We start from the raw sequence: 27378 nt of genomic DNA on the forward strand, positions 1-27378 counted from the left end.
TCTAAGCCCAGTTCAAGTTGGGGGTTCTTGGGGAAGGAGTAGTGCTGGTGTGGCAGGGCTGGTGCATCCCCCCAGGCTTGGAACATAGTTCTCTAAACCCTACAATCAGTCATACCCCACTGAAAAACTCAAGGGACAAGTTAGTTGTCTGTGAATATGGCCAGGCAGTGAAAACGCACCCAGATTCAGTCTCAGACTTTGGATTCTTTCTTTGGTGACAAAGAAGACCAAAACATACAGACAGAAAAAGTAAACAAAGTCAAAGAGCCTACAACAAAAGCATCCAAGAAAAACATGAACTGGTCCCACACCATGGAAGAGCTCCAAAAGGATTTGGAAAAGCAAGTTAGAGAAGTAGAGGAAAAATTGGGAAGAGAAATGAGAAGGATGCGAGAAAACCATGAAAAACAAGTCAATGACTTGCTAAAGGAGACCCAAAAAAATACTGAAAAATAGACTGAAGAAAACAACACCTTAAAAAATAGACTAATTCAAATGGCAAAAGAGCTCCAAAAAGCCAATGAGGAGAAGAATGCCTTGAAAGGCAGAATTAGCCAAATGGAAAAGGAGGTCCAAAAGACCACTGAAGAAAATACTACCTTAAAAATTAGATTGGAGCAAGTGGAAGCTAGTAACTTTATGAGAAATCAAGATATTATAAAACAGTACCAAAGGAATGAAAAAATGGAAGACAATGTCAAATATCTCATTGGAAAAACCACTGACCTGGAAAATAGATCCAGAAGAGATAATTTAAAAATTATTGGACTACCTGAAAGCCATGATCAAAAAAGAACCTAGATATCATCTTTCAAGAAATTATCAAGGAGAACTGCCCTGATATTCTAGAGCCACAGGGCAAAATTGAAATTGAAAGAATCTACTGATCACCTCCTCAAATAGATCCCAAAAAGAAATCTCCCAGGAATATTGTCACCAAATTCCAGAGCTCCCAGATCAAGGAGAAAATATTGCAAGCAGCCAGAAAGAAACAATTTGAGTATTGTGGAAACACAATCAGAATAATCCAAGATCTGGCAGCTTCTACATTAAGAGATCAAAGGGCTTGGAATACGATATTCCGGAAGTCAATGGAGCTAGGATTAAAACCAAGAATCACCTACCCAGCAATACTGAGTATCATGCTCCAAGGCAAAATATAGACTTTCAATAAAATACAGGACTTTCAAGCTTTCTCAGTGAAAAGACCAGAGCTGAATAGAAAATTTGACTTTCAAACACAAGAATCAAGAGAAACATGAAAAGGTAATCAAGAAAAAGAACAAGAAAAAGAAATTTCAAGGGACTTACTAAAGTTGAACTGTTTTGTTTACATTCCTACATGGAAAGATGATGTGTATGATTCATGAAACCTCAGTATTAGGGTAGCTGAAGAGAATATGTATATATATATATATGTTTATGTATATATATATATGTTTATATATATATATAAGTGAATGTGTATGTATGTATATATGTGTGTGTGTATATATATATATATATATATATAGAGAGAGAGAGAGAGAGAGAGAGAGAGAGAGAGAGAGAGCGCAAGCATAGGGTGAGTTGAAGATGAAGGGAAGATATCTAAAAGAAATAAAATGAAATTAAGTGATGAGAGAGGAATATGCTGAGAGAGGGAGAAAGGGAAAGATAGAATGGGGTGGATTATCTCACATAAAGGTGGCAAGAGGAAGCAGTTCTGTGGGAGGAGGGGAGGGGCTGGTGAGGGGGGAAGGAGTGAATCTTGCTCTCATCAGATTTGGCCTGAGGAGGGAATACCATACATTCCCAATTGGGTATCTTACCCCACAGGAAAGAAGAGGGAAGAAGATAAAAAAGGGGGGGATGATGGAGGGGAGGGCAGATGGGGGTGGAGGTAATCAAAAACAAACACTGTCGAAAGGGGACAGGGTCAAGGGAGAAAATTCAATAAAGGGGGATGGGTTGGGAAGGAGCAAAATATAGTTAGTCTTTCACAACATGAGTATTGTGGAAGGGTTATACATAATGATACACATGTGGCCTATGTAGAATTGCTTGACTTCTTAGGGAGGGTGTGTAGGAAGGGAAGAGGGGAGAGAATTTGGAACTCAAAGTTTTAAAAACAGATGTTCAAAAAAAAAAGTTTTTGCATGCGACTAGAAAATAAGATACCCAGGCAATGGGGCGTAGAAATTTATCTTGCCCTACAAGAAAGGAAGGGAAAAGGGGATGGGAGGGGAGTGGGGTGACAGAAGGGAGGGCTGACTGGGGAACAGGGCAACCAGAATATATGCCATCTTGGAGTGGGGGGAGGGTAGAAATGGGGAGAAAATTTGTAATTCAAACTCTTGTGAAAGTCAATGCTGAAAACTAAATATATTAAATAAATTTAAAAAAAAGAATGTTATGGGCCTAATATGGCCCACAAGGCACATGTTTGACATACCATAGTATAGGGATCTCTTTGTGAGGAAACTTCCTCTACCATTTTTCTACTATTGTATAGTCTTAGAGAATTGCCCGGGACCCTGAAGAATTGTCTTTCCAGTATATATCAGAGAGTCAGGACTTGAATTCAGGTCTTACTGACTCAATCTATCTATTTACCTATCTATCTATCTATCTATCTATCTATCTACTCTGCCTCTGAGCAGTCCAGGTATTGGGGATATATTCGTGGATACAAGAGATAGAGTGTCATGTATGAAGGAGAGCAAGTAGGTCGATTTGGCTGAACCATAAAGGATATGAAGGGAAGTATTATGTAATAAATCTCTTAAAAATGGTGCAGTAATACTACTGCTTGTCATATACCCAGAAGAGCTTAAAAAACAGAAAAGATCCATGTATACAAAGTTATTTTACAGCAAAATAAAATACAACTTGTAAGAAAATATGTCCCCATCAATTGAACAAGGGCTAAAGAAATCATGATATGTGAATATAATGGAACATTAATACACCCTACAAAATTGTTAACATGACGTATTCAGAGAAACCTGAGAAAACTTGTTCAAAATAATGTATAGTGCAGTGAGCAGAACCAGAAGAATAATATACACAAGGATAATAGTAATATAAAGGAAAACAACTTTCAGAATTTTGATCAATTAAGTGAAGATCAACAATGAAGCCTGCGTCCATCCTCTTGGGAAAGAAGTAATAGATTATAGGTACCGAATGAGACATACTCTCACTAACATACCCAATGTGTTGATTTGCTTTACTTGACTACAGTTATTATAAGAGACATCCTCTCTTGAAGGGCTGGTGGGACTTTCATAGATAATGTTAGAGATGAGAAAGAAAGACAGAAAGACCAAAAGAAAGGAAGGAAGGAGGGAAAGAGAGAGAGAGAGAGAGAGAGAGAGAGAGAGAGAGAGAGAGAGAGAGAGAGAAAGAAGAGAAAAGAAGAGAAAAAAACAAGGGAGGGAGGAAGAAAGGAAGAAGGGTGTTCAGAAGGCAACACAGACAAGCAGAGCAATTTTGTTGCTACTATGTCAAAGTTAATAATTCTATTTTTAAAAACTATATAACAGAGTTCAAGGTTAAATAACAGTCATAATTCATATAGCATTTTAAGGTTTAGAAGCACTTTATATAGATTTTCTTATTTGATCCTCACAACCACCCTATAAGGCAGGTACTATTATTATCCTCATTTTAGGGATGAAAAACCTGAGGCTAGAATAGGTAAAGAGACTTGCCCAGGGTCATATATCTAGTAAATGTCTAAAACAGGATTTGAACTCAGAATTTCTTGATTCTAACCCTCTCTTCCCAGCCCCACTCAACTGTCATATGCAATCTCCTTTGTATATCAAAATGTCCATTTTTACTGACACTTTTAAAATTAATAATAAAAATAAAAAAGATTAAAACTAAATTATAAAAGGTTTTTAAATGCCAAAGAAAGTATTCGTATTTGATCCTAGAGACCATAGGGAGGCACTGGAGCTCTTTAACCAGGGGAGTCAGACCTGGGCTGACACTTTGGCAGCTATATAGAGTAAGGTCAGACAGGTGAGATAAGATAGCTGTTGGGGGCCTAAACTATAGTGGTGGCCATATGGATACCTAAAGGGGGGCAGATGTGAGAGCGAATATGGACATAGAATCAACAAAACTTAGTAATTTGATTGGATATTGGGAGGGTGGGGTGAAAGAGAATAAAGAATCAAGGAAGGCTGAGGCTTTGAACCTTGGTGACTGAAAGTACTAAGGATGTCAAAATTAGGGAAGTTAGGGCATTTGGGAAGCAAGATGGGTTCTGTTTGGGATGTATTGAATTTGGAGATGCCTTCAGGATGTATAAGTGGAAATATCTAATATGCATTTGGTGATGTGAGTCAAATTCTGCAACTAAAAATTAAAATAGAATTTATTCATGAGCTGTCAAGGCATTTTAATTGTTTTCAGAGAAAAATAAAATCAAGCAAGCATGGGCTTACATTTCTTTACTGAGACTCTACTAAGTTACAGAGGGGTGACTATATAAATCCAGGAGTTATCTGTAGAGAGATGTTAATTTAACCAATAGAAGATGATGAGATCATCCAAAGAGGGGAGAGGAGCAGCGAGAAGGGACAAAAGAGAAGGAGATCCAAGACAGAACTTAGAGATACTACCGCAATCAGAAAGGGGTACATGAAATAATTGGTGGCTAGGTGGTCCAGTGGATAGAGCACTGCACGTGGAATCAAGAAGACTGATCTCTATGAGTTCATATCCAGCCTCAGACACTTACTAGCTGTGTGACCTTGGGCAAGTCACTTAAGCCTGTTTGCCTCAGTTTCCTGATTTGCAAAATAAGCTGGAGAAGAAAATGGCAAACCACTCCAGTATATCTGTCAAGAAAACCCTCCAAAAAGGGGTCACAAAGAGTCAGAAACAACTAAAACACAACAACAATAACATGAAATAATAGTCCAGCAAAAGAGATTGACAAGCAACTAGACGGTTAGGTTGAACCAAGAGAGAACAATAGCACAAAAAGCCAGTGAAGAAAGGGTATCTGGGAGAAGAGACTAGTCAACAGCAAATGCTGTGGAACTGTCAAGAAGGATTAGAAGTAAGATAAGGACATTGAATTTGTCATTTAATAGGTCTTTGGAAACTCTAGATATAGCCATTTCAGCTAGATGATAAAATCAGAAGCCAGATCATTAGTGTCTGAGAAGTAAATGAGAATTGGGAATATAGAGATGAATGTAGTGGACATTTTTTAATAGTTTGTTATCTTATCTTTCAAGTAATAAGTCCTTTACTGTCTCTCATAGCCCTCCATTTAACAATTTTTATGAAGTAAAAACAAAGCCTTCAATATATAACTGTATACTGATTCAACCATTCTGTAGAGCAATTTGGAACTATGCCCAAAGAGCTATAAAACCATGAATACTCTTTGAACAAGCAATATCAGTACTAAGTCTGTATCTCAAAGAGACCAAAACTAACAAGGAAAATGACATATATGTACAAAAATATTTATAGCAGCTCTTTCCAAAAACTTGGAAATTCAATGGCTTGCCCATTAATTGGGGAATGGCTGGCCAAGTTGTGTTATATGATTGTGATGGAATACTGCTGTGCTATAATTAATGACAAACAGGATGCTCTCAGAAAAACCTGTAAAGACACAAACTGATGCAAAGCGAAATGAGCAGAATATTGTGTGATGATAAACTGTGGATAACTTAGCTGTTCTCAGCAATATAGTGATCTAAGACAATTCTGAAAGACTTATAATGAAAAATGCTATCCATCTCCAGAGAAAGAACTGATAGAGTCTTAATGCAGGTCGAAGCATAGCTTTTCTTTATTTTCTTTATTTTTTGTCTGTTTTCTTTCACAACAGGAGTAACGGAAATGTTTTGCATGAGTGCACATGCATAACCTACATCAAATTGCTGCCTTCTCAATGAGGGGAAGAGATGACGGAGGGAGGGAGGGAGAGAGGGAATATGGAACTCAAAAATATTTTTAATGAATGTTAAAAATTGTATTTATAAGTAATGGGGAAAAATAAAATATTAAATATATTATGCATAATCCAGCAAAATAAATTCCCACATTAGCAATATCTGAAAAATATACTGTTGACAGCATTTTCTAAGAGTTTAGTTGTGAAGAGAAGGAAACATATAGGATGATATCTTAAGAATGTGGTAGAATTAAATTTCCCCTATACCCAGGTCAAACAAAGGGATTAAAAAAAATAATGATGCATCTTCAATCACATTGCTCTGAAGAGCAGAAAGTTTTTCCAGCTCTATAACAAATAAAAACTTAATATCATTTAATATTTTAAATTTTTTAATAAATTTAATTTAATAATTAATATTTAATTAAAGATAGATGAGATAAGATATGCACGTATTTGTAGGCATCAGCACAGTAACCAGTAGACTGAAGATCAAAGATTGGAAGAGAGTAATTTGAGAGGAAATGCTTTGGAAAAGATGATAGTTGAAGGAATCAATTTCATAGAGCTGAGACATAAAGGAAGACTGTGAAGCCAACCTACTAATGAGACCCTAATTCTCAGTGTCCAGTAGCTTTAAATTCACCGTCATGCCCACCAGAAGGCTTTATCTAGGCATTTCTTTGAGATGTCATACTAATAAGCCACTTCAACTATGCAGGCCTCGGTTTCCTTCTCTGTAAAATGAGGGAGTCATACTCTATGACCTTGAAATTTCCATGACCCATGAAAAATCCCCTATCCTATCAACGTGCTGTCAAAGTACTAACCTCAGAGAAATTAGATTTTCCCTAATCTTTAAAACATGCTATATTTATTACTAAGAAGAAGGCAAATTCTGCAGCTAAAAACTAACTTGAGCTTATTCATGAGATGTCAAGTCATTTTAATTGTTTTCAGAGAAAAAAAATCAAGCAAGCGTGAGCTTACATTTCTCAATCAAGCACTGATTTTCAAACCTTTCGGGATCTTTTAATAAAACAGAAGAGTGTTAGCAAAAGCTAAAGAAAGCATCCTCAAGGTCCAGTACTGATGTCTCACAGGGAGGGTTTTAATTACCATTCCAAATAATAATGCCAGTGTCTCGTAATCAATCCACTCCACCACTCTGACCAGGCTGGGTCTCTGCAATCAAAGAAGAAAATCACCAGTGAACACTGTGTATCACCAATGTAGTCATTAGCTGTGAACACATAAACACCTCTCACTTAAAATCCCTCTCCAGTGGGCTAGAACCTATTAGGCTCCTTGCCTCTGGAGAGCACTGAAAGCCTAGTTCTCACAAATTCAATTGCATGCATTCGACATCTTTATTTTTTATAAGGACAGAGTCGGGATTATTATATAAAGAAATGAAACATTCATTCCAACACAACCATCCCACCTCTACCCCCAAACTTATTTTCTCATAGAATCCGTTCATGGAATCTGCTCAATGTTATATCAGCAATGAAAAAAATACTTGAATTTAAATAATACTATATACTTTTCCAAGTATTTCTTTGTATTTATAAAATATAATTTAATATTATAATAACCTTGGGATGGACAGAGGACAAATATAATTATCTCCATTTTATACACGAGGAGATTGAGAAATAAAAAGGTAAAAATGACTTCATTAAGACCATACAATAATTAAAGGAATACATATGAACATAAGATTTGAACATGGATCTGGTAATTCCTAATTTACTTCCATTTCAAATGCATAAAACAATGTTGCTAGCAGCTACTGTGGCTGTGTAAGGCCAATAACACTAGCACACAAGAGGGCGGCCAGAACAGGTTCTTTGATTTGCTTTTCTAAGGAAAGCAACTTTAAGGGGTTTACAGTCTCACTTTAATCAAATATACATATATCATTCACTTAGTTCAGGGGGAAAAGCCAGCACCCTGAAATCCAGATCAAATACAAACAGAAATTACAGAGAAAATATAAACAGAGCAAATAACACAAATCAACAGACAGGCTTCTAGCTGTCTGACCAAAGCTATACATACATAGCTACCAGAGAGAAAAGCACCAACGTCTGGGTTTTCAAAGCGGGGTGGGGGAGGCGCTCCTTAATGGCTACTCAGAGTCTCCACACCAACACTCTTCCAATGAGTGAGCCCCAAACAAAATGCTAACCTCAGAGTACATACACACTTCTTCAGGGTCAGTGTGCTTCACAACTCTTCGGGGATTTACACTTCTTGAGGGCTTCATGCCTCTCATGACCTAACTAGCAAAAGGGTTTGGGCCTTCCTACAAAGGAAGGCAAGACTCAATCAAAGGCACTTGATTGCCTTAGTGCTAAGAAGCACTCCAAAACAAAGACAGCAAAAAGTCCCACTTTGTTTGCCATTACAAAATGAGAGGCAGTGTAGTACAGTGGATAAAGCAGTGGTCTCTAAAGGGAAGCATGGTACTCTCCCAAGAGGCATGTGGTCAACCCATTGTTGGGCAGGAAAGTGGGAAACATCCCATCCTCCTCCACGATATTGTCATTTCTACCGCCACAACACCTCTCACATTCATCACATTCTTTCCCGCATCTCTTTTCAACTGGAATATTGCAGAGTCCTCCTATTTGGTCTACCTGCCTCTACTTTTCAATTTCAGTCTTATCCTTCATACACCTGCAAAATTATTTTCTTAAAGCATAAATCTAGTGAGCGAGCAAGAGAGAGCAGAAAGAGAGAGAGAGAGAGAGAGAGAGAGAGAGAGAGAGAGAGAGAAGGAAGAAAGGAAGGAAAGGAAGGAAGGGAGGGAAGGACGGAAGGAGGAAGGAAGAAGGGGGGAGGAAGAAGGAAGGAAGAAGGAAGGCAAGAAATAAGGCAGAAAGGAAAGAAGGAAGAAAGTAAAAGCCTCTGTGGTTACTGGCGAAACAAAATAAAATCTGTTTGCCATGTTTACAACCTGGTTCTAATCTATCTTTCCAATCTTGTTACACATTACGACCCTTCCTACATTTTATGGTCTGGCTAAATTAGCTTTTTTTGCTGTTCTTCACATTCATATAAAAACATTGCTAAAATATCTAAACATAAACCTGAAATTCAGGTGTAATGCCACCCATTCAGAAAAATCACACAAAGATAAAGGGACAGATAAAAATGAAAAACCTTCTTTTTTCCTGTTTTATTTCTTTATTTAATATTTTTTAGTTTTCAATATTGATTTACACAAGATTTTGAATTACAGATTCTCTCCCCATTTCTACCCTACCCATACCCCAAGATGGCATATATTCTGATTGCCCTTTCCCCAGTCTGCCCTCCCTTCTGTCACACCACTCCCGCTCCCCCATCCCCTTTTCCCTTACTTTCTTGTAGGGAAAGATAGATTTTTATACCCCATTGCTTGTATATCTTATTTCCCAGTTGCATGTAAAAAACAACTTTTTTGAGCATTTGTTTTTAGAACTTTAAGTTCCAAACTTTCTCCCTTCTTCTCTTCCCACCCACCCTCCTTGAGAAGGCAAGCAATTCAACATAGGCCACACATATATCATTATGCAAAACACTTCCGTAACAGTCATGTTGTGAAAGACTAACTATATTTCCCTCCATCCTATTCTGTCCCTCTTTATTCAATTTTATCCCCTTGACCACTTTTCAAAACACTTTTTCAAAAGTGTTTGCTTTTGATTGCCTCCTCCCCTGCTCTGCCATCCCTTCTATCATCCCCTCTCTCTTATCCCCTTCCCGCCTACTTTCCTGTAGGGTAAGATGCCCAGTTGAGTGTGTATGTTATTCCCCCCTTAAGTCAATTCTGTTGAGAGCAAAATTTATTCATTCCCTTTTACCTGCCCTGTCTTCCCTTCCAACAGAACTGCTTTTTCTTGCCACTTTTATGTGAGATAATTTACCCCATTTTATCTCTCCCTTTCTCCTTCCCCCAATATATTTCTCTCTCACCCCTTAATCATATTGATTTATTTATTTTTAGATATCATCCCTTCATATTCAACTCACGCTGTGCCCTTGTCTATACACACACACACACACACACACACACACACACACACACACACACACACCCTTCAACTACCCTAATACTTAGAAAGGTTTCATGAGTTACAAATATCATCTTTCCATGTAGGAATGTAAACAAAACAGTTCAACGTTAGTAAGTTCCTTATGATTTCTCTTTCTTGTTTACCTTTTCATGCTTCTCTTGATTGTTGTTTTCTCTTCAGCTCTGGTCTTTTCTTTTTCAAGAATGCTTGAAAGTCTTCTATTTTATTGAAAATTCATGTTTTGTCCTGGAGTATGATACTCAGTTTTGCTGGGTAGGTGATTCTTGGTTTTCATCCTAGCTCCATTGACCTCCAGAATATCATATTCCAAGCCCTTCAATCCCTTAATGTAGAAGCTGCTAGATCTTATGTTGCCCTGATTGAGTTTCCACAATACTTGAATTATTTCTTTCTGGCTGCTTGCAATATTTTCCCTTTGACCTGGGAGCTCTGGAATTTGGCAACAATATTCCTAGAAGTTTTCTTTTTGGGATCTTTTTCAAGAGGCAATCAGTGAATTCTTTCAATTTCTATTTTACCCTCTTGCTCTAGAATATCAGGGCAGTTTTCCTTGATAATTTCTTAAAATATTATGTCTAGGCTCTTTTTTTGATCATGGCTTTCAGGTAGTCCAATAATTTTAAAATTATCTCTCCTGATCTATTCTCCAGGTCAGTGGTTTTTCCAATGAGATATTTCACACTGTCTTCCATTTTTTCATTCCTTTGGTTCTCTTTTACAATATCTTGATTTCTCATGGAGTCACTACCTTCCACTTGCTCCAATCTAATTTTTAAGGTAGTATTTTCTTCGGTGGTCTTTTGAACCTCCTTTTCCATTTGGCTAATTCTGCCTTTCAAGGCATTCTTATCCTCGTTGGCTTTTTGGAGCTCTTTTGCCATTTGAGTTAGTCTATTTTTTAAGGTGTTATTTTCTTCAGTATTTTTGGGGTCTCCTTTATCAAGTCATTGACTTGTTTTTCATGGTTTTCTTGCATCACTCTCACTTCTCTTCCCAATTTTTCCTCGACTTCTCTTACTTGCTTTTCCAAATCCTTTTTGAGCTCTTCCATGGCCTGACACCAACTTGTATTTTTCTTGGAGGCTTTTGATGTAGGCCCTTTGACTTTGTTGGCTTCTTCTGGCTGTATGTTTTGATCTTCTTTGGCACCAAAAAAAAAGATGCTATAGTCTGAGTCCATTTTTGTTGCCTGTTCATGTTCCCAGCCAACAACTTGACCCTTGAGCTTTTTGTCAGGGTATGACTGCTTGGAGAGTAGAGAGTACTTTGTCCCAAGCTTTAGGGGTAGTGCTGCTGTTTTCAGAGCTACTCCACTGTCACTCAAGCTCTGCCACTCCAGCACTCCTCCTCCCCCGAGAACCACCAACCAGGACTGCGACCCAGATCCAAACAGGGCAAAACAAGAGAACTTTGCCTCTGTGCCAGCAAAGTGCTCCTTGTACTCCCACTCTGATCTACTGCTTGATTCCTCCCAGGTGAGTCTGGAGCAGAAAGCAACCACAGCTAGAGCTCTGGAAGCAGCCGCAGGAGCTTCCTGCTGGTGCAGCCACTGCACTGCACCATCTTTGCTGCCCTGGGACTGGGGCCAACCACCATCCATGCACTCCTCTCACCCTAATCCAGCAGTTTTCCCACTGACCTGCTAAGTTGTCTTTGGTGTTTCTGGGTTGAGAAGTCTGGTAGCTGCCACAGCTCAGTGATTCAGGGCCCTACACCTTGCTCCACCCTGTCTCCTCAGCCCCTGGTCTGTCCTGGTGCAGCCCATGCTGGGCTGCGCTTTGCTCCCAGTAAGGTGTGATAGACACTTCCCAGCCACCATCCAGGCCGTCTTGGGCTGGAGATCTGCTTCCCTCTGTCATTTTGTGGGTTCTGGAGCTCTAGAATTTGTTCAGAGCCATTTTTTGCAGGTGTTTGGAGGGATTTGGTGGAGAGCTTAAGTAAGTCCCTGTTTTCCTGCCACCATCTTGACTCTGACCCCTCAAATGGAAAACTTTCTGATGAATTAAAATTAGAGATCATTCACTTTTGCTTGTTATTTTTGTTTTCTATATGGTTTATGATTATAGAGCAGAAAAACATGACTCCTGCTAGAAAAGTATGTTCACTGTCTCTTATACCCTATTTATTACTTATTTTGGTATTATTTGTCTTTCCATAAAAAAATGTAAAACTAAAAGGAATCCAACTGCTTGGCTAACTCTATTGATCAAATCAACTGGATTACCAACAAACACTTATTATTCAAAAGTCTGACCTATTTCCCAAGACACAGAGATTTTTAAAAAGTAATGAATCATCTTCAATCACGTTGCTCTCGGTTTTCTGTATCAATAATAACTAAAATTTTAAAATATTGGTTATTTCATCCTAATCTCATCCTTTTAGATTCTATTTTTTGTGTGTGTCATAATTTTATGGTGTATTATTGCAGTAGCACATTATATAACTTACAAATATACATATATTAACCTGTGTGAGCTATTATTTTTTACTGATGGGGCATTGAGATCATTGGGACAGAGTTCTAGACCTGGAATGAGGAAGACCTGGGGTTCAAGTCCTGCTTGCTAGCTGTCTAACCACGGGCAAGTCACCTGACAGTTCTGAGCCTCCATTTTCTCATCTGTAAAATGGGTGTAATAATACTTTCAATACTTACCACCCAGTGTTGTATGATATGAAATCATGTATGTAAAGTACTTTGTAACTTTGAAACAGTATGTAAATATGATTTTTTTATTGTTTCATTTCGACAATGACATTACGCATAGGCTAAACTTAGTCTCTGCCTTCATGGAGTTTATATTCTAAAACTGAAGCTCTTTCTACTAGACTACAATGCTACCCTTGCATCTTCTCAGTCATTTTAGTGAATAGAATGAGCAGATTTAATTCTATGCATAATTAATAATGGTAGAGTTTTAACCTCTGATTTCTATTACTGTGAAATTTGAACTTTGCAATTATGATTCGCTTTTCTGTGATTCCTACTATGGAGACTTTGTGATAATTAGCATTGTTACTATACTTAGACTTGCCTACATGCAGAAACTCATATAATTGTCAAAGTTTGCTATAGCTACTTTTTACCAAATTCATTTTCTTGCTATGCTTTTGGTGATGAGTTGTTTGTTGTTATTATTTTGATAACTGATTATTATGATCAAATTCAACTAGTGTGGTTTTTAAAAACATATCTGTGTTGATAGAGATGTTATTATCTAATGACAGCATCATCTAACCCGACACTGCCTTTTATTGGGTTTTCTCAGGATCACTTTAACCCTGGCCCCTACCAGGAACTTCACTGACACACCTATAATTGCCTAGTGAATATTTTGCATGGACGTCCCTGGTCAGGCTCAATATATACAAAGTTAAACTCACTATTCTCCTCTCAGTTCTCCACAAACCCTCTAAAGGGGGCTGCATAGTGGAAGAAACATAGGCTTTGGACAAAGAGTACCTGAGTTCAAATCATAGCTTTGATGGTTCACATCACATGCCTATTTAACCTTGGACAGGTCACTTACCAGCCTGGACCTCCTTTTCTTATCTATACAATGAAGGAGTTGGAGTAAGTGGCCTGTGACACCCATTCTAAATCTAGATCTATGATCCTATGATTTCTACTCTTTAACCATCTCCACCACCAATTGTTGTACTTGAAACATGGGAAAGGGAAGGAAAAGGAAGGGAAGGCAAGGAAAGGGAAGACAAAGGTGCAGGCATTTATTGAATTGCCACTATGTACCAGGCATTGTGCTAAATGCTCTAAAAATATTATCTCATTCAATCTTCCCAAAAGTCCTGAAAGGTAGGTGCTATTATTATCCCCATTTTACAGTTGAAGAAACAGCCTGAGAGAGGTTAAGTGACTTCCCCAGGATCACACAATTAGTACGTGTCAGAGACCAAATTTGAACTCAGATCTTTCTCACTCCTGGCCCAGAGCTTTAACTACTACAACAGTTGTCTTTGATTCACTTCTTTCCTTTATACTTTATATTTACTCAATCCATTTGAAACATATTTTATATTCTTCCCACCACCATTCCTCTAGTACAGAACTTCATTACCCCAAGAGTCTCATTACTAGATCTACTACCTTCAGTTTCTCCCAAATCCATCCTAGATGCTCCTGCCAAATGCATTTCTAAATCATTAATTTCTCCAAGTCACTTCTCTGCTCCAAAATCTCTAGTGGTTTCCTAGTCAATAGGTTGTCTCAACTGTTCAGCCTGGTTAAACCTTACATAATTCACCTTCACTTTACCGACATAATTTTTTCCCCTTCTTCCTCTACAATGGAGTCAAGCCAAGCCAATATTCTTTTCTTTGCAGGGGGAAAGGCAGGGAAATTGGGGTTAAGTGACTTGCCCAAGGTCACACAGCTAAGTGTATCAAGTATCTGAGGCCAGATTTGAACTCAGATCCTCCTGATTCCAGGGCCGGTGCTCTACTCACTGCACCACCTAGCTGCCCCCACGTCAATATTCTTACTGTCTCCTGAACATACTTCTTTGACTGCCATTTCCAAAACTTGCCTCCCTCACCCCTTGGCTTAGTATACTTTTTCAACTCCCATTCGCTTATATAATCTTACCCATCCTCAATGCCAGCAGATTATACTTTCTGAGTGAACCTTTCCCTTTGTTGAAATCAAATAATTCTTTTGTTTGTATCACTTATTCTGACATTTAATTATAAATAGTTTTGCACTATTACTAAACCATCATGCTTCTCCAACTAGATTGTAAATTCCAGGTGGACAAAGACCATCTCATACTTTTTTTGAAATCTCAAACAGCACCTAGTACACAGTGTTAGGTACTTTATAAGAACTAAACAAATACTTCTTGAGAATGAAACAAATTGGTTCTTGAGAACCAATCAAAAGGAAAAATGAGATTTGGCAACACCAAATCCAAAAAAAGGAACAAAAAACCAACAACAGGAGAGTAAAGTTTCTTCATTTATAATAGTCTTGATTTATATACTCTGTTAAGGAGACTAGAAATATCAAAATCAATGTATAGAAAAAAAAATTAAGAATTTAAAAAAATAACATCAGTCACCAAAATATCCCTTTTGGCATCAGAAAAAGAATTAAAGCAGTCACCTACCCTCATGGGCCTCAATTTCCTCATCTGTAAAATTGGGAGGCTGGACTAAATGGCTTCTGGGATATCTTCTAACCCCAAATGTAGGATTCTGTGTTTCATCTCCTTCAGTTAAGGTGCTAAGCCCCACCCTATTACTGTATGGCTATACATATAGAGATGATTTAAAGTAACTGATTTAATTGAGCCAAACTATTAGTTATTTTGAAAACTAGTAATACACAGATGGTATAACTGAACTTAGTCGTGTGAACATTTTGCCAAATATATCAATTTAAAAGACATCCATTCTATGCCGCTGGACTAGATGGGATCTGAGGTTTCTTGCAGTTCTAGATCCATGTTCATGGAAACCAATTTGTTGTCTACATATGCTTCTTATTTAAGTGTAACCTAAATGAAACCCTACTATGTGTAATGCTTTAAGAAACAAAAATGACCATCTCCCAAGAGCACCAGCTTGTAGAAGGGCTGTGTTAGTCTACTGACTAGAGAAAGCTGCAGAAATGACAGGAGGAAGAAGGAGAGATTTTACCTAAAACTGAATTGTATCCTCCCAAAAGCTCTAAGCATAACATCTTACCAAGAAATGAGCTAGGCATTTGAAATGTCGCAACTTACGTCACCAATAACAGCTAACGCCGCTAATGCAGCAAGGGAGCCCAACATTGCCGCCAGCATCCTGTGAACAATCTGCAATAAAAGAAAAGACTTTATTGGAGAAAAATTCCATCTCAATCCATACACCTAGTCACGTAACTGGGTTAAACAGAAAACATTTGCATCTGTCTATCATACTCATCGGTTTTATTATATCATTTTGTACCACCTGTGTCAAAAGCCATGGGGGCTATTGATGGTCCAGACCTTGTAACCCTTGTAGCCAGAGTTCCTGAAGAAAGAGGCTTCCTTTCACTTAATAATTAAATTTCATCGCTAACATAATGGAAGAAGTGGATAAAGCATGTTCTATCAGAAACCCTACCCTAAAATGTCATTACTGATTTACAACAATTTAATCCCTAGGCAACTGGAACATTAGTTCTACAAAACAAATCAATTCTGCCCAATTAACTGAGAATGTTATTAAACCAAATGTATACAGCCAAATGCTTAATCTAATTGGGGGTATTCCATGTTATCCCTGAATCGCACAAGAATCTTTGGTTTTTAATTATTATTCAAATGGAAGTGAAATTTCTAAGAAGAAAAAAAATCCAAGGGAAATTAATAGTAGGCAGCAAACTTCATTTGCCACTAATTTTATCAGAAAAAACCTGCTGCAAATGTATTGATAGATGGAGCACCAGCCTCTCAGGGACTCCATTTGTTCCTATGGTGCTATTAGCCGGAAGAGGAAAATGTTCAAAGGCAGCTTCTTCATCCAGTTAATTGCTACAATGAAACCAGTCTGCTGTGGATTTTTTTTTTCAGTCTGACCCACTTTTGCAGAACAATATGTACTATCAACAAATAGGCAGACAGTCCATTTTTTAAAGTACATTTGAAATTCAATGGGGAAGGGAGAAATGTTCATCGGTTGGTTTTTAGAATAGGGAGCCTGAAAGGGCAAAACTATAAGACCAATATTTGAGAAGCTATGCAGTATCATTGGTGCCTCAGGAAGCAAGAATGATTTTCACGTGACATTATGATTTCTACCTGAATTCTGACTAGATTCTTTTCATAGAATCTTAAATGCCCTTCTAATTTAAGTAGTTGCATTACAGCTAGGAAACAGAGGTTGGCACTTCTAATATGTTGGTTGCCTCGGCTAAGAACTGGAAATTGAAGGAATGCCCATCAGTTTGGAAATGACTGGACAAGCTGTGGTGATGATTGTGATGGAATATTATTGTGCTATAAGAAGTGATGTGTAGGATGATTTGAGAGAAAAAAACCTGTTAAGACTTACATGAACTAATACAAAGTAAAGTGAGCAGAACCAAGAGAATATTGTGCACACTAATAGCAATATTGTGATTAAGAATTGTGAGTGACTTGGCTCTTCTCAGCAATACAATGATCTAAGACAATCCCAAAAGACTTATGATGAAAAATGCTACCCATCTCCAGAGAAAGAACTGGAGTAATCTGAATGCAGACTAAAGCACACTGTTTTTCTTTCTTCCTTTTTCTTCCTTTCTTGTTTTTCTTTCTTGTTAGTCTTCTTGCACAAAATGACTAATATGAAAATGTTTTACATGATTGCACATGTATAACCTATATCAGATTGCTTTCCATCTCAGGGAGGAGGAGGAGAGGGAAAGTGGGATAGAAATTGGAACACAAAATTTAAATACCCAAATGCTAAAGATTGTTTTTACATGTAATTAGGGAGAAAATAAAATATTATTAAAATATGTTGTTCACCTGACTTTTTTCTAGATTTCAGTTCATCTTTCACCTTTGAAAAGTTTTCATGTTTTTGATCCTCCATTGATAATTGATCACAGGTTAAAAATTGAAGCAACTATAAGCCAGCCCACTCATTCACAAGAAAGATTCCGAAGTATTTCTCAATTCTGATATGATCTTTTTTTAAACAGATGCTCAGGAAATAACTTGTTCAGACGAATTGAATCTACTAGGAGATGGGGGCAGGGAGGAGAGGGGGGTTGAAAATACTGAAAGCCAAAAGGGAAAGGTAAGACAGGGAAGAACCAGGAAAATCTTCTGTTTCTAGGTTGCATGGCAAAAGATTGAAGGAGGAATAGAAGGCAAAAAAGACTTGATCTGAATAATTAAAAAGAAGGAAATTATTTAGGTGATTTGGAGGGATGGTATTATGAATAAGGCTAAAGACTGAATGAGAGGAGAGGAAATTTGGGAGAAATTGAGGAACATTTAAAGGAAAAGAATCTTAAAACCATATTCCACTTCTGGCTTCCATGAGAGAGGTTGAAGAAGATTAAGGAGGATTAAAGATTAAGGAATTACTGAGGAATTCAGGCACCTGAAGAATTTACTCAAGGATTAGGACTGAAGGAGAAAGAGAAGATAGCAGATGGCAAGGTAAGGAATGTAAGAAAAGGTAAATATGATAAATTGGAAGGTGAAGTGAATTGGCAGAGTAGACTGATACAGGTGATGAAATGGAAGTTGGCATTAGAAGGTATGGAAGGTAAGGTATGCCTATAGCATTTCTGTTAGGTAGAATTGTCAAGCAATTAAGAGATCATAATTACTATGACAGATTTCAAGAGGTGCTTAAGGGTGATGAGTAAACAACCAAGTGTAATGAAATAGATAATTTTTAAAAACAAGAAAATTATTAATCAGCATGGAAAGCACATTTAATTTAATTCATGCCCTCACTTGCACTGAGTAATGTTTGTATTTCTGCCATGGGACCACTATCTTTGTTCCACTAACAGTCTTCTCTCTCTCCTAGAAGTGAAATGAAGGACTTTAAGAATGCCTTTCCACATTCCAAGTTGTTGGATTCAATAAAATATTCATAAAGAAATGGAAATAGAACTTCTCCTTTATGTGGAAGAGGGGGAAAGTCTCTTGTCAAGAGGATGAAAAATAGAGTGTCACACAAAAAAGGAAGGGAAGGAAAAGGATAACTATATGCTTGAAACCAAAAAAAAATGAGGACATTTCTGAAGAGGAAAAAGTTTGGTGCTGAGGAAGAAACAAATGTTTGTCCTTTAAGAAAGAGGTGTCAAACATATGGCCAGTGGGCCACATGCCCATAATATTCTCAAGTAAAGCCTTAACCTGATTAAAATGTAGTTCCTATCTAATTTTAATGTATTGATGTATAAATAAAAAAAGAAATATGAAAACATATGTGATTTTCTAAGTCAATATGTGACCCATAGAGATCTTTAGGCAAGGTATAATAGCCCCCATTTCTATTTGAGTTTGATAAAGTAGAGTCATAGAAATTATGAAAATATGATCCTGTAAGGACCAAAAGAAGAAGGAAAGAGTGGCAGTGGTGAATGAATTCCTAATGAGGCATATTGAGGAAGCCCTTGATGACCTGACGTCTATTACAGAGATGTCTATTATCTTTCTGGATCATATACTCAAGAAATAGGAAAGAACTCACCAAGACTCATCAAAATAGATGATTACAACTGACCTCTAGCGATTCACATGAGCACAAACCATATTGTGAAAAGGAATCTAAAAAGTATTACCACAAATTACAAATTCTTGAGCAAGAAACCAAGGACCAGGGCACAGGTTGTGTTTTCTTCACTGCTGTTTGTTGATGGCAACAGATACAGAAGAGAAAATTTGATTTGGGAAATAAACAGCTGGCTAAGGAGATGGTACCTAAGAATAGAATTTGGCCTTCTGGAACATAGCTTAAAATATAATGATGACAGACTTCTCTTGAGGATTAGAGTACACCTAACAAAGGCTCATAAAAATGTATTTGCCAGGTGTCTTGCAAATCTGATCAAAAAGGACTTTAAATGAAAAGCGATGAAAGAAAAAGATAAAATTGCTTATGTATATCTACCAAGCTGGCTACTATAAAGAGGACCTACAATGAAAGAATAATCATAGCTGATACACTCACAAGTTATAAGTAGGCAAAAGTCCAAAAAGGAAACCCCAATAAAACCCATGACCTCAACACACGATGACTAAAGTTTAGACAGCTAACAAGAATAACTAGGAGCCACAACACAAGGAGAGAAATTAGACTTTATAGCTACACCAAGACTTAGTGAGATAAAACCTATAACAGTAATTGTCGCTGGATGGGAATCCCCTATTCAAAAGAAATGGGATAGTCAAAGGAGGCAGTGCAGTAACATTATATATTAAAAAGGTTTAGTAATATGAGGAAATCCAGGAACAGAAAAGAGAAAACATTGTGAAGAGTCTTTAGGTAAAGGTCAATAAAAGGAAAAAGATAAGTAATTTTGTCATTGGAGTATGCTACTGACTTGGATAGAAAGAATTAATATATGAGGAGATCAAGAAACACTTCATAAGGCTGAACAGAAGTACAATATAATCATAATGATAAGAGATTCCATTTACCTAGACATCTACTGGAGGTGCTCTCTCTCTCTCTCCCTCTCTCTCTCTCCTTCCCTCCCTCCCTCCCCCCCTCCACCAAGTGGAGAGAAGGTAATGACTTCTTGCCTTATCTCAGTATGCTGGAGATTATCCAAAGAAAGATAACCAAGATACAGTGGGGCTTTGACACCATGACCTTTAAGGACCAGCTGAAGGAAATGGGAATGATTACCTCAGAGAAGAGAGGACCCAGGAGGACATGACAGCAACAATTACCTTAGCGATAATTTCATCCTTCAAAAAGTAGAAGAATCTGGATCTTATATACTTGATCTGATTCTTACTAACATATAAAAAATAACAATGGATAAGTGCAGGTTGATCATCTTCTAAAAGGAGAAGGTTTAGGGGTTCAAAAATGCTTCTCAACACCCTAATTTATTGGGGGAAATGAAGTTTTCCTTTAAAAAAAGGAACTGACTAGCTTTCCAAAATAGCAGTGGCAATGGATGTGGACACCCCCAGTGGCACCAACAGCGGTACTGGCAAGAAGCTCTTTGAAGTGAAAAAGTGGAATGCAGTGGCCCTCTAGGCCTGGGATATTGTGTCTGACAATTGTGCCATCTGCAGGAACCACATTATGGATGTTTGTATAGAATGTCAGGCCAACCAGGCATCTGCCACCTCTGAAGAATATGCTGTCACATGGGGAGTCTACAATCACTCCTTCCACTTCCACTGTGTCTCCTGCTGGCTCAAAACCAGGCAGGTTCAAAAGTATATGCATTAGAAAAAGCACCTTCTTCCTCAAGATTACCACTTTTGTTTGCTACTTGATGACTTACTGTCCTGTTGCCTAATTATACATGAGTTAAAGCCAGTGTTTAGTCTTGTGTGCAGTATCTTTTGAGTTTGGTCTTAATGACACCATATTGTATTCTGCATGAAATAAAGCCCTGTTGGATCCAAGGGGGGAAAAAGAAAATGTTAAAATGAAGAAGAAAAGGAGTCTTGTGGCAGGAAGTTAGAGGTAGAAGGGAAGAAGGAGCCCTGAAAATAGAAGTTTCTTGCTAAAGAGTAAAGGGCTTGGCGGGGCGGGGTGGGGCAGAGTGAGGAGAATAAAGTTACAAGTTCATAGCAAAGAATAAAAGAAAACCTACAAGGAAGCAGAGAAAAGCAGGACAGCTTTGAAAACATGTGTAGCATTTATTATATAGGTTTTCCTGAAATGGAAATTTATGGTTTTATATTGAATCCTCTCACATTCTGCTACATACATGGCAATGTTATTTTTCCTTTTCTTATTTTGTACTTAAGTTTAAAATAAATCTTAAAATGTAATAAAATAAAATAAAACAAAAATGACAATGAATTACTTGGAGAGAACACAGAGAAAGCAACCAGTAAGGTAAAAGTCCTTGAGTCCATGTCATCATGGAAGGATCAGCTGAAGGAAATGGGGATGTTTATGATACAGAAAAGACTCTGGGGATCATAAGAGCCAGTTTAAGTATTGGCAGGGTTATCAGGTAGAAGGGGGATCAGATTTGTTCTGTTTGGCATAAGAAGATTAAGCCAGAAACAATGGATAGAATTTGCAAAAAGAAAGTTTAGGCATTATTTTAATAAAAAAAACTTCCTAATAATTAGAGCAGTTCCTAGCTGGAATGGACTTTTTTTAAAGATGTGGCCATTTCCACTCATTAGAGGTCTTCCAACAGAGACTGGATGCTATGTCAGATATGTCATAATAGAGTTTCCTTGAGAATGTAGGTTGGAATAGTTCACCACTGAGGTCCCTTCCGACCTCTGAAATTATGTGATATTCATATAGTTCAAGCAGGAAAAAATGCACATGTAAAATAATTCCATTAGTGTTTCTGGACCCAAATCTGCCTCATCAGTTCCTTCCAACCTAAGGAATATAGCTTTAAATCTGGAAAAGGCCTCAGAGACCATCTAGTCTTCCTGAAGACCAATTCAAAAACTCTATTTCCGATGAGACTGCTCTAACGAAAACTTAAAATTTATCATGTCAGTACTCAAATGAAGCATCAAATGGTGATTGCATTAAAGCAGAGCAATAGCTAAACTACACCGAAAAGAAGTGGGACACTGAGTCAAACTGATAGCCTATGGAGCCACTCCCATTAATCTAATCTGGGCCATCTTCAGAAGCTAAATTATTTTACTCTTCAGGAGAGACAGACAATATCTGTCATTGCACATTTAATTTAATAAATATATTCTGACTGAGTATAATCAAAGAATGTTTAAGCACTTTTCTATAATATTAAATATGGTTCTCATCTAGGAAGGATAAATAGAATTATTGTAGTTACTTTAAAAATCTCTGACTTCTTTAATAACAAGCCTGAGTTGCTCTAAATGTATTTAAGACAAAACACTTCCTTTCCACTAACAAAAAAAAAGATAAGAAAACCAAACCTTGTTCATGTGGAACAAACTAAGAAAAAAGGAAAATGGTTCTGTAGATAATGAGTAGGTGGCTTCAGAAGCAATCATGGACATTTCTAAATATCAAGGCTTGAGTAAATTAGTTTTTCTACTGCTGGAAAGAAAGCAGAGTTATAATAAATATGGGCAACAATCCTAGGGAACAAAAAGCAGTTTGTTTGCTTTTTAAAGATTGAGATCCTCCACCTCCGCACATGCTAGAGAATGCAACATGCCTCATCCAAATTTGCAAATCCAAGAAGCATTAGGGCTGAAACCCAGTGCCTAGTTCCATGTCAAAAAGAGACTAGAAGAGATCTTGGTCTGACCTACATGCGGTCCCTTTATTAACAGTAAGTGAAAAAATAACTGCTGATTCTCAGGAACCTGTCCCCTAGAAATTGTTCCTGGAAGCTTGCCCTTATGGGAATTTGCCTGGGCATCTTGGAAACAGTGTTAGTCTGATCATTAACATGATTAGTCAGTCAAGTAGCAAATATTTATTAAGCACTTACTATGTACAGGCCCTGTGCCAAGCACTGGGAATACAAAGGAAGACAAAACAAGACCCCTGACCTCAAGGAGCTCACATTGTACCAAAAATTCTCACCTTAAAAATAAGCAGCTATCAAAAAAAAAAGAATCAGTGTGGTATAGTAGAAAAATGCTAAATTGAGAGTCTGATCTTAATTCAAACTCTATCTCTCCTAATATCCATGTGAACGTAGGCAACTAGCTTATACTGTGTAGGTCTCAGTTTCTTCATTGGATATAAAAAGGGCAGGGAATAGGATTAGGTACTTGTAAGATCCCTTCAAGCCCTAAAAGTATGATCCTATTAAAAAACCAAAAATATCTTTATAGAAATTGGGGAAAACAAACAATTTTAGGAATATTCATAGCTTATAATATAGTATTCTACCAATAGAACTACCAAGGAGTCACTTTATAAAACTAGACAATAATAAAATTCATTAGCAGGAGCCAAAAGTCTAAAATCTCAAAGGAAATAATTTAAAAGTAGGAATTAAGAAAGAATAGAACTTTCTGGCATCAAATTACATAATAAATGAGTAATTATCAGAATTATTTGACACTGGTTAAAAATAGAAAGTAAATTCATAGAACTAGACAAGCAAGAACCAGAAACAATCAAACTTCATAGCCCAATCTTCATAAGCCAAAGAACATAAGCAACTTGGGGAAAGACTTCTTATTCACCAGCGACTTTTGGAAAAACTACAAAGCAGTTAGAGAAAAAGAAGTGTGGGAAGAGGAGGGGAGGGAGGGAGGGAAGGGGAGAGAGAGAGGGGGGGGGGAGAGAGGAGAGTAGGAAGGAAGGGAGAGAGAGAAATGGAAAGAAAGAAAGAAAGAAAGAAAGAAAGAAAGAAAGAAAGAAAGAAAGAAAGAAAGAAAGAAAGAAAGAAAGAAAGAAAGAAAGAAGGAAAGAAGGAAAGAAAGAAGGAAAAGAAGGAAAGGAAGGAAAAGAAGGAAAGGAAGGAAGGAAGGAAGAGGGAAGAAGGAAGGAAGGAAGGAAAGAAGGAAGGGAGGGAGGGAGGAAAAGAGAAATGAAGAAGAAGAAAGAAAAAGAAAGGAGGGAGAGAGGGAAGGAAGAAAGAAAGGAGGGAGGGAGGGAAGAGAGAAAGAAAGAAGGGAGGGAAAGAAGGAAGTGAGAAAGAAAGAGGAAGGAAGGGAGGGAGGGAGGGAAGAAGGGAGGAAGTGAGAGAGAAATGAAGAGGAAGAAAGCAAGAAAGGAAGAAAGAGAGAGAGAAAAAAGCAAGCAAGAAAGAAAGAGAGAGAGAGAAAGAATGAATGAATGAAAGAAAGGAAGGAAGGAGGGAAAGATGGAAGAAAGAAAGGAGGGAGGGAAGGAAGGGAGAAAGAAAGAGGAAGAAAGGGAGGGAGGAAGGGAGAGAGAAACAAAGAGGAAGAAATAAAAAGGAAAAGAAAGAAAGCAAGAAATGGAAGGAAGAAAGAAAGGAAGGAAGGAAGGAAAAAAAGAAAGAAAGGAGGGAGGGAAGGAAGGGAGAAAGAGGAAGGAAGGAAAGAAGGGAAAAAGAAAGAGGAAGGAAGGAAGGAAGGAAGGAAGGTAGGCTTAAAACATTAGACCATTTTCTGCTATAAATCTGAAATGAATATGACCTAAACATAAAAAAATTACATCATTTTAAAAATAGATGGAGGTACCTTTTATAACCCTGAGTAAGAGGAGAATTCTCAATCAAAGAATAAAGGAAATTGAAAAAGATAAAACAAGCATTTGTGAATACATAAAATTTAAAAGCTTTTTTATAAACAAAACTAATACAACTAGCGTAAGAAAGGAAGTTGTCAACTGGAAAAAAAAATCCCTGCATCAAAGTTCTAATACCCAAGATATAAAGGACACTAATATAAATATATGACTAAGAACTGTTCCCCCAATAAATCAGTACTCAAAGGACATCAATGAAGGGTTTTCAAAAAAAAGAAATACAGACTATTAGCAATGATATGAAAGATGGATCCAAATCACTAATCATAATACAAATACAAATAAAAACAACTATCCAATTGGAAAAGAGGTAAAGAATCAACAGCAGAGGAAGGGGCTAGAAAATAATAGAGCTATGCTAGTCAGTAAACAAGTATTTATTAAGTGCCTGCTGTATGCCTTTGGGGACAGCTAGGTGGCTAAGTGGATAAAGCTCTGGGTCTGGAGTCAGTAAGACTCATCTTCCTGAGTTCAAATCGAGCCTCAGACACTTACTAGCTGTGTGATCCTAGGCAAGTCACTTAACCTTTGTTTGCCTTAATTTACTGGAGAAGGAAATGGAAAACCAATCCAGCATCTTTGCCAAGATGACCCCATGGACAGCATTGGCATACTACAGTCCATGGGGTCACAAAGACTCAGACACAACTGAACAACAAATGTGCCACTTACTGTGTGAAGCACTGGGGATACAGAGAAGGGGGAGAAACAGTCCATCCTCTCAAATAGCCCACAATATAATGAGGAAAATGACTAAAATGTCCACATTCTTTGTTTCAGAGATCCTACTGCTGGGCACATATCCCCAAAAAAGAAAGATTCTTATATACCAAATTAGTCATAGCAGGACTTTTGTGGCAACAAAGAACTTAAAACAAAGCAAGTGCTTGTCCCTCGGGGTATCGCAGAACAAACTGCCACGTATGAATGCGATGCACTATTATTGTGCCATATGAAACAAAAAAATATGATTAATTCAGAGAAATGGGAAATTTTAACTAATGCAGAATAAGAGAATCATAACCAGGAAAATTATATAGACAAAAATACACAATGACTACAACAATACGAATCAAAAGAACAATGACAAACTGAATGCTAGGAAATAAAAATGACGAGATTTGGAACAGAGAAGAGATTTTTTAAAAAATCCACTATCCTCTTTTTATTGGAGAGGTAAGACACTGTGGGTTTAGGGTGTCACATATACCATCAGATGTAATTGACATATTGGGAGGTTTTGTTGATCTGTTTTTGTGTGTATCCTATCTTTGCCACAGAGGAAGGTTTATTGTGTAGAGGAAGAGTAGGTACATATTCAGAAATAAAAATGTTACAGAAAAACAAAAGGCATCAATATTTTTCAAAGAAAATCAAGAACGTTAGAAAAATTATGATCACTTACGGGCGTCAAATGAAATCTCATATTACCAGCTTCTATTTGAAGAGGAAATTTATCAGAAAGGAGCTTAATTACCTCACCTTTGTGGGACTGGCACCACAATAACATCAAAGATAAGTCCATGAATCTAAAGGGCCAAGTGCTATAAACATTGATTCATAAGAAGCCGACAAGGAGATCCAATTCACTGTTGTCTGCATCCCAAATTATGGGAAAACTTGAGCACTATTTTTAAAAAATAGTAGGCAATTGCATGTTGCATATTGAAATGCTAGCAGTTATCCAAAGCAGATTTAAAGAGCAAGTAAATCATTCAACACAAAACTTGGCCGTAGATGTTTTGCCTTTTGTGGTTTATCTCACAAGAATTCTAAATAAACTACTCAGGGCTTTGATGCAAAAATAGCCTCTTAAGAGGCTGCTCTTCATTCAAAACCTCTCTGCTCCGGTATTTGCTTTCAACAGTTAGTCTTTAACTGGTGCCATGATGTTGGTGTCCTCCATCCATTAAACTGATGACAAGAGCCCATTTTCCCATTTTGGTGTTCCAAGGGTCCTAGCTACTCAAAAATATTGGCCATTTTTTCTGTCAAACAGCATTTGGGTGGGGGAGGGCCGGGGGAAATATGGAACTCCTTTTGGCACATGCTATGCTTATACAGTGCCAAAACAAGAAGCAAAAGCACACACATTCCAGTCAGTCAGTGAGTTGGATTCTGCCCACACAGTGCCACACTAACAGTTCAATGACTTTTTTTCCTGCTGACTGCTTTTTTGACTGGATGCTCTAACATCATGAGGATATAACCTCACAAATCAGAGACAGCAGAACTTCCTCATCAACCTCTTCCCCCACCATACACATTTTCCCTTCCTTCCCCTTCTAATTTAAAATAGCATGCCATAAAAGCATTGAGAGGTATCGATTGTAGGAAACAGAGGGAACAGACAGATGGGTGCAGGCATATTATGAAACTAATGGAATTTGAACTACAGATGGAAAAGTGAGAAATAAAGAGGGGAGAATACAGAGAATACCCCAACATTTGACCTTTCACAATCTGATTCCAACTATTTGTCTGCTCACTCTTTATATGGGATCAATAGGACTACTAAATTACGCTCTGATATCATCTTTCCCTTTCCAGGTT

At 37.5% G+C, this 27378-nt stretch overlaps 1 protein-coding gene across 1 annotated transcript in view; it reads right to left on the reverse strand.

Annotated features, from left to right (window-relative positions):
• Positions 1-27378, reverse strand: part of OCA2 (OCA2 melanosomal transmembrane protein) — a 625581-nt gene that overhangs the window by 424996 nt on the left and 173207 nt on the right. Inside the window, exons 9-10 of the mRNA XM_036747301.1 lie at positions 15744-15815; positions 7031-7096 (exon numbers count right to left, since the gene is read on the reverse strand). Coding sequence (XP_036603196.1) covers positions 7031-7096; positions 15744-15815 — 138 coding nt within the window. The remainder of the gene's footprint in view (positions 1-7030; positions 7097-15743; positions 15816-27378) is intronic.

This window comes from Trichosurus vulpecula, chromosome 2 (genome assembly GCF_011100635.1).
Source record: "Trichosurus vulpecula isolate mTriVul1 chromosome 2, mTriVul1.pri, whole genome shotgun sequence".
In the NCBI taxonomy this organism is placed as follows: domain Eukaryota; kingdom Metazoa; phylum Chordata; class Mammalia; order Diprotodontia; family Phalangeridae; genus Trichosurus; species Trichosurus vulpecula.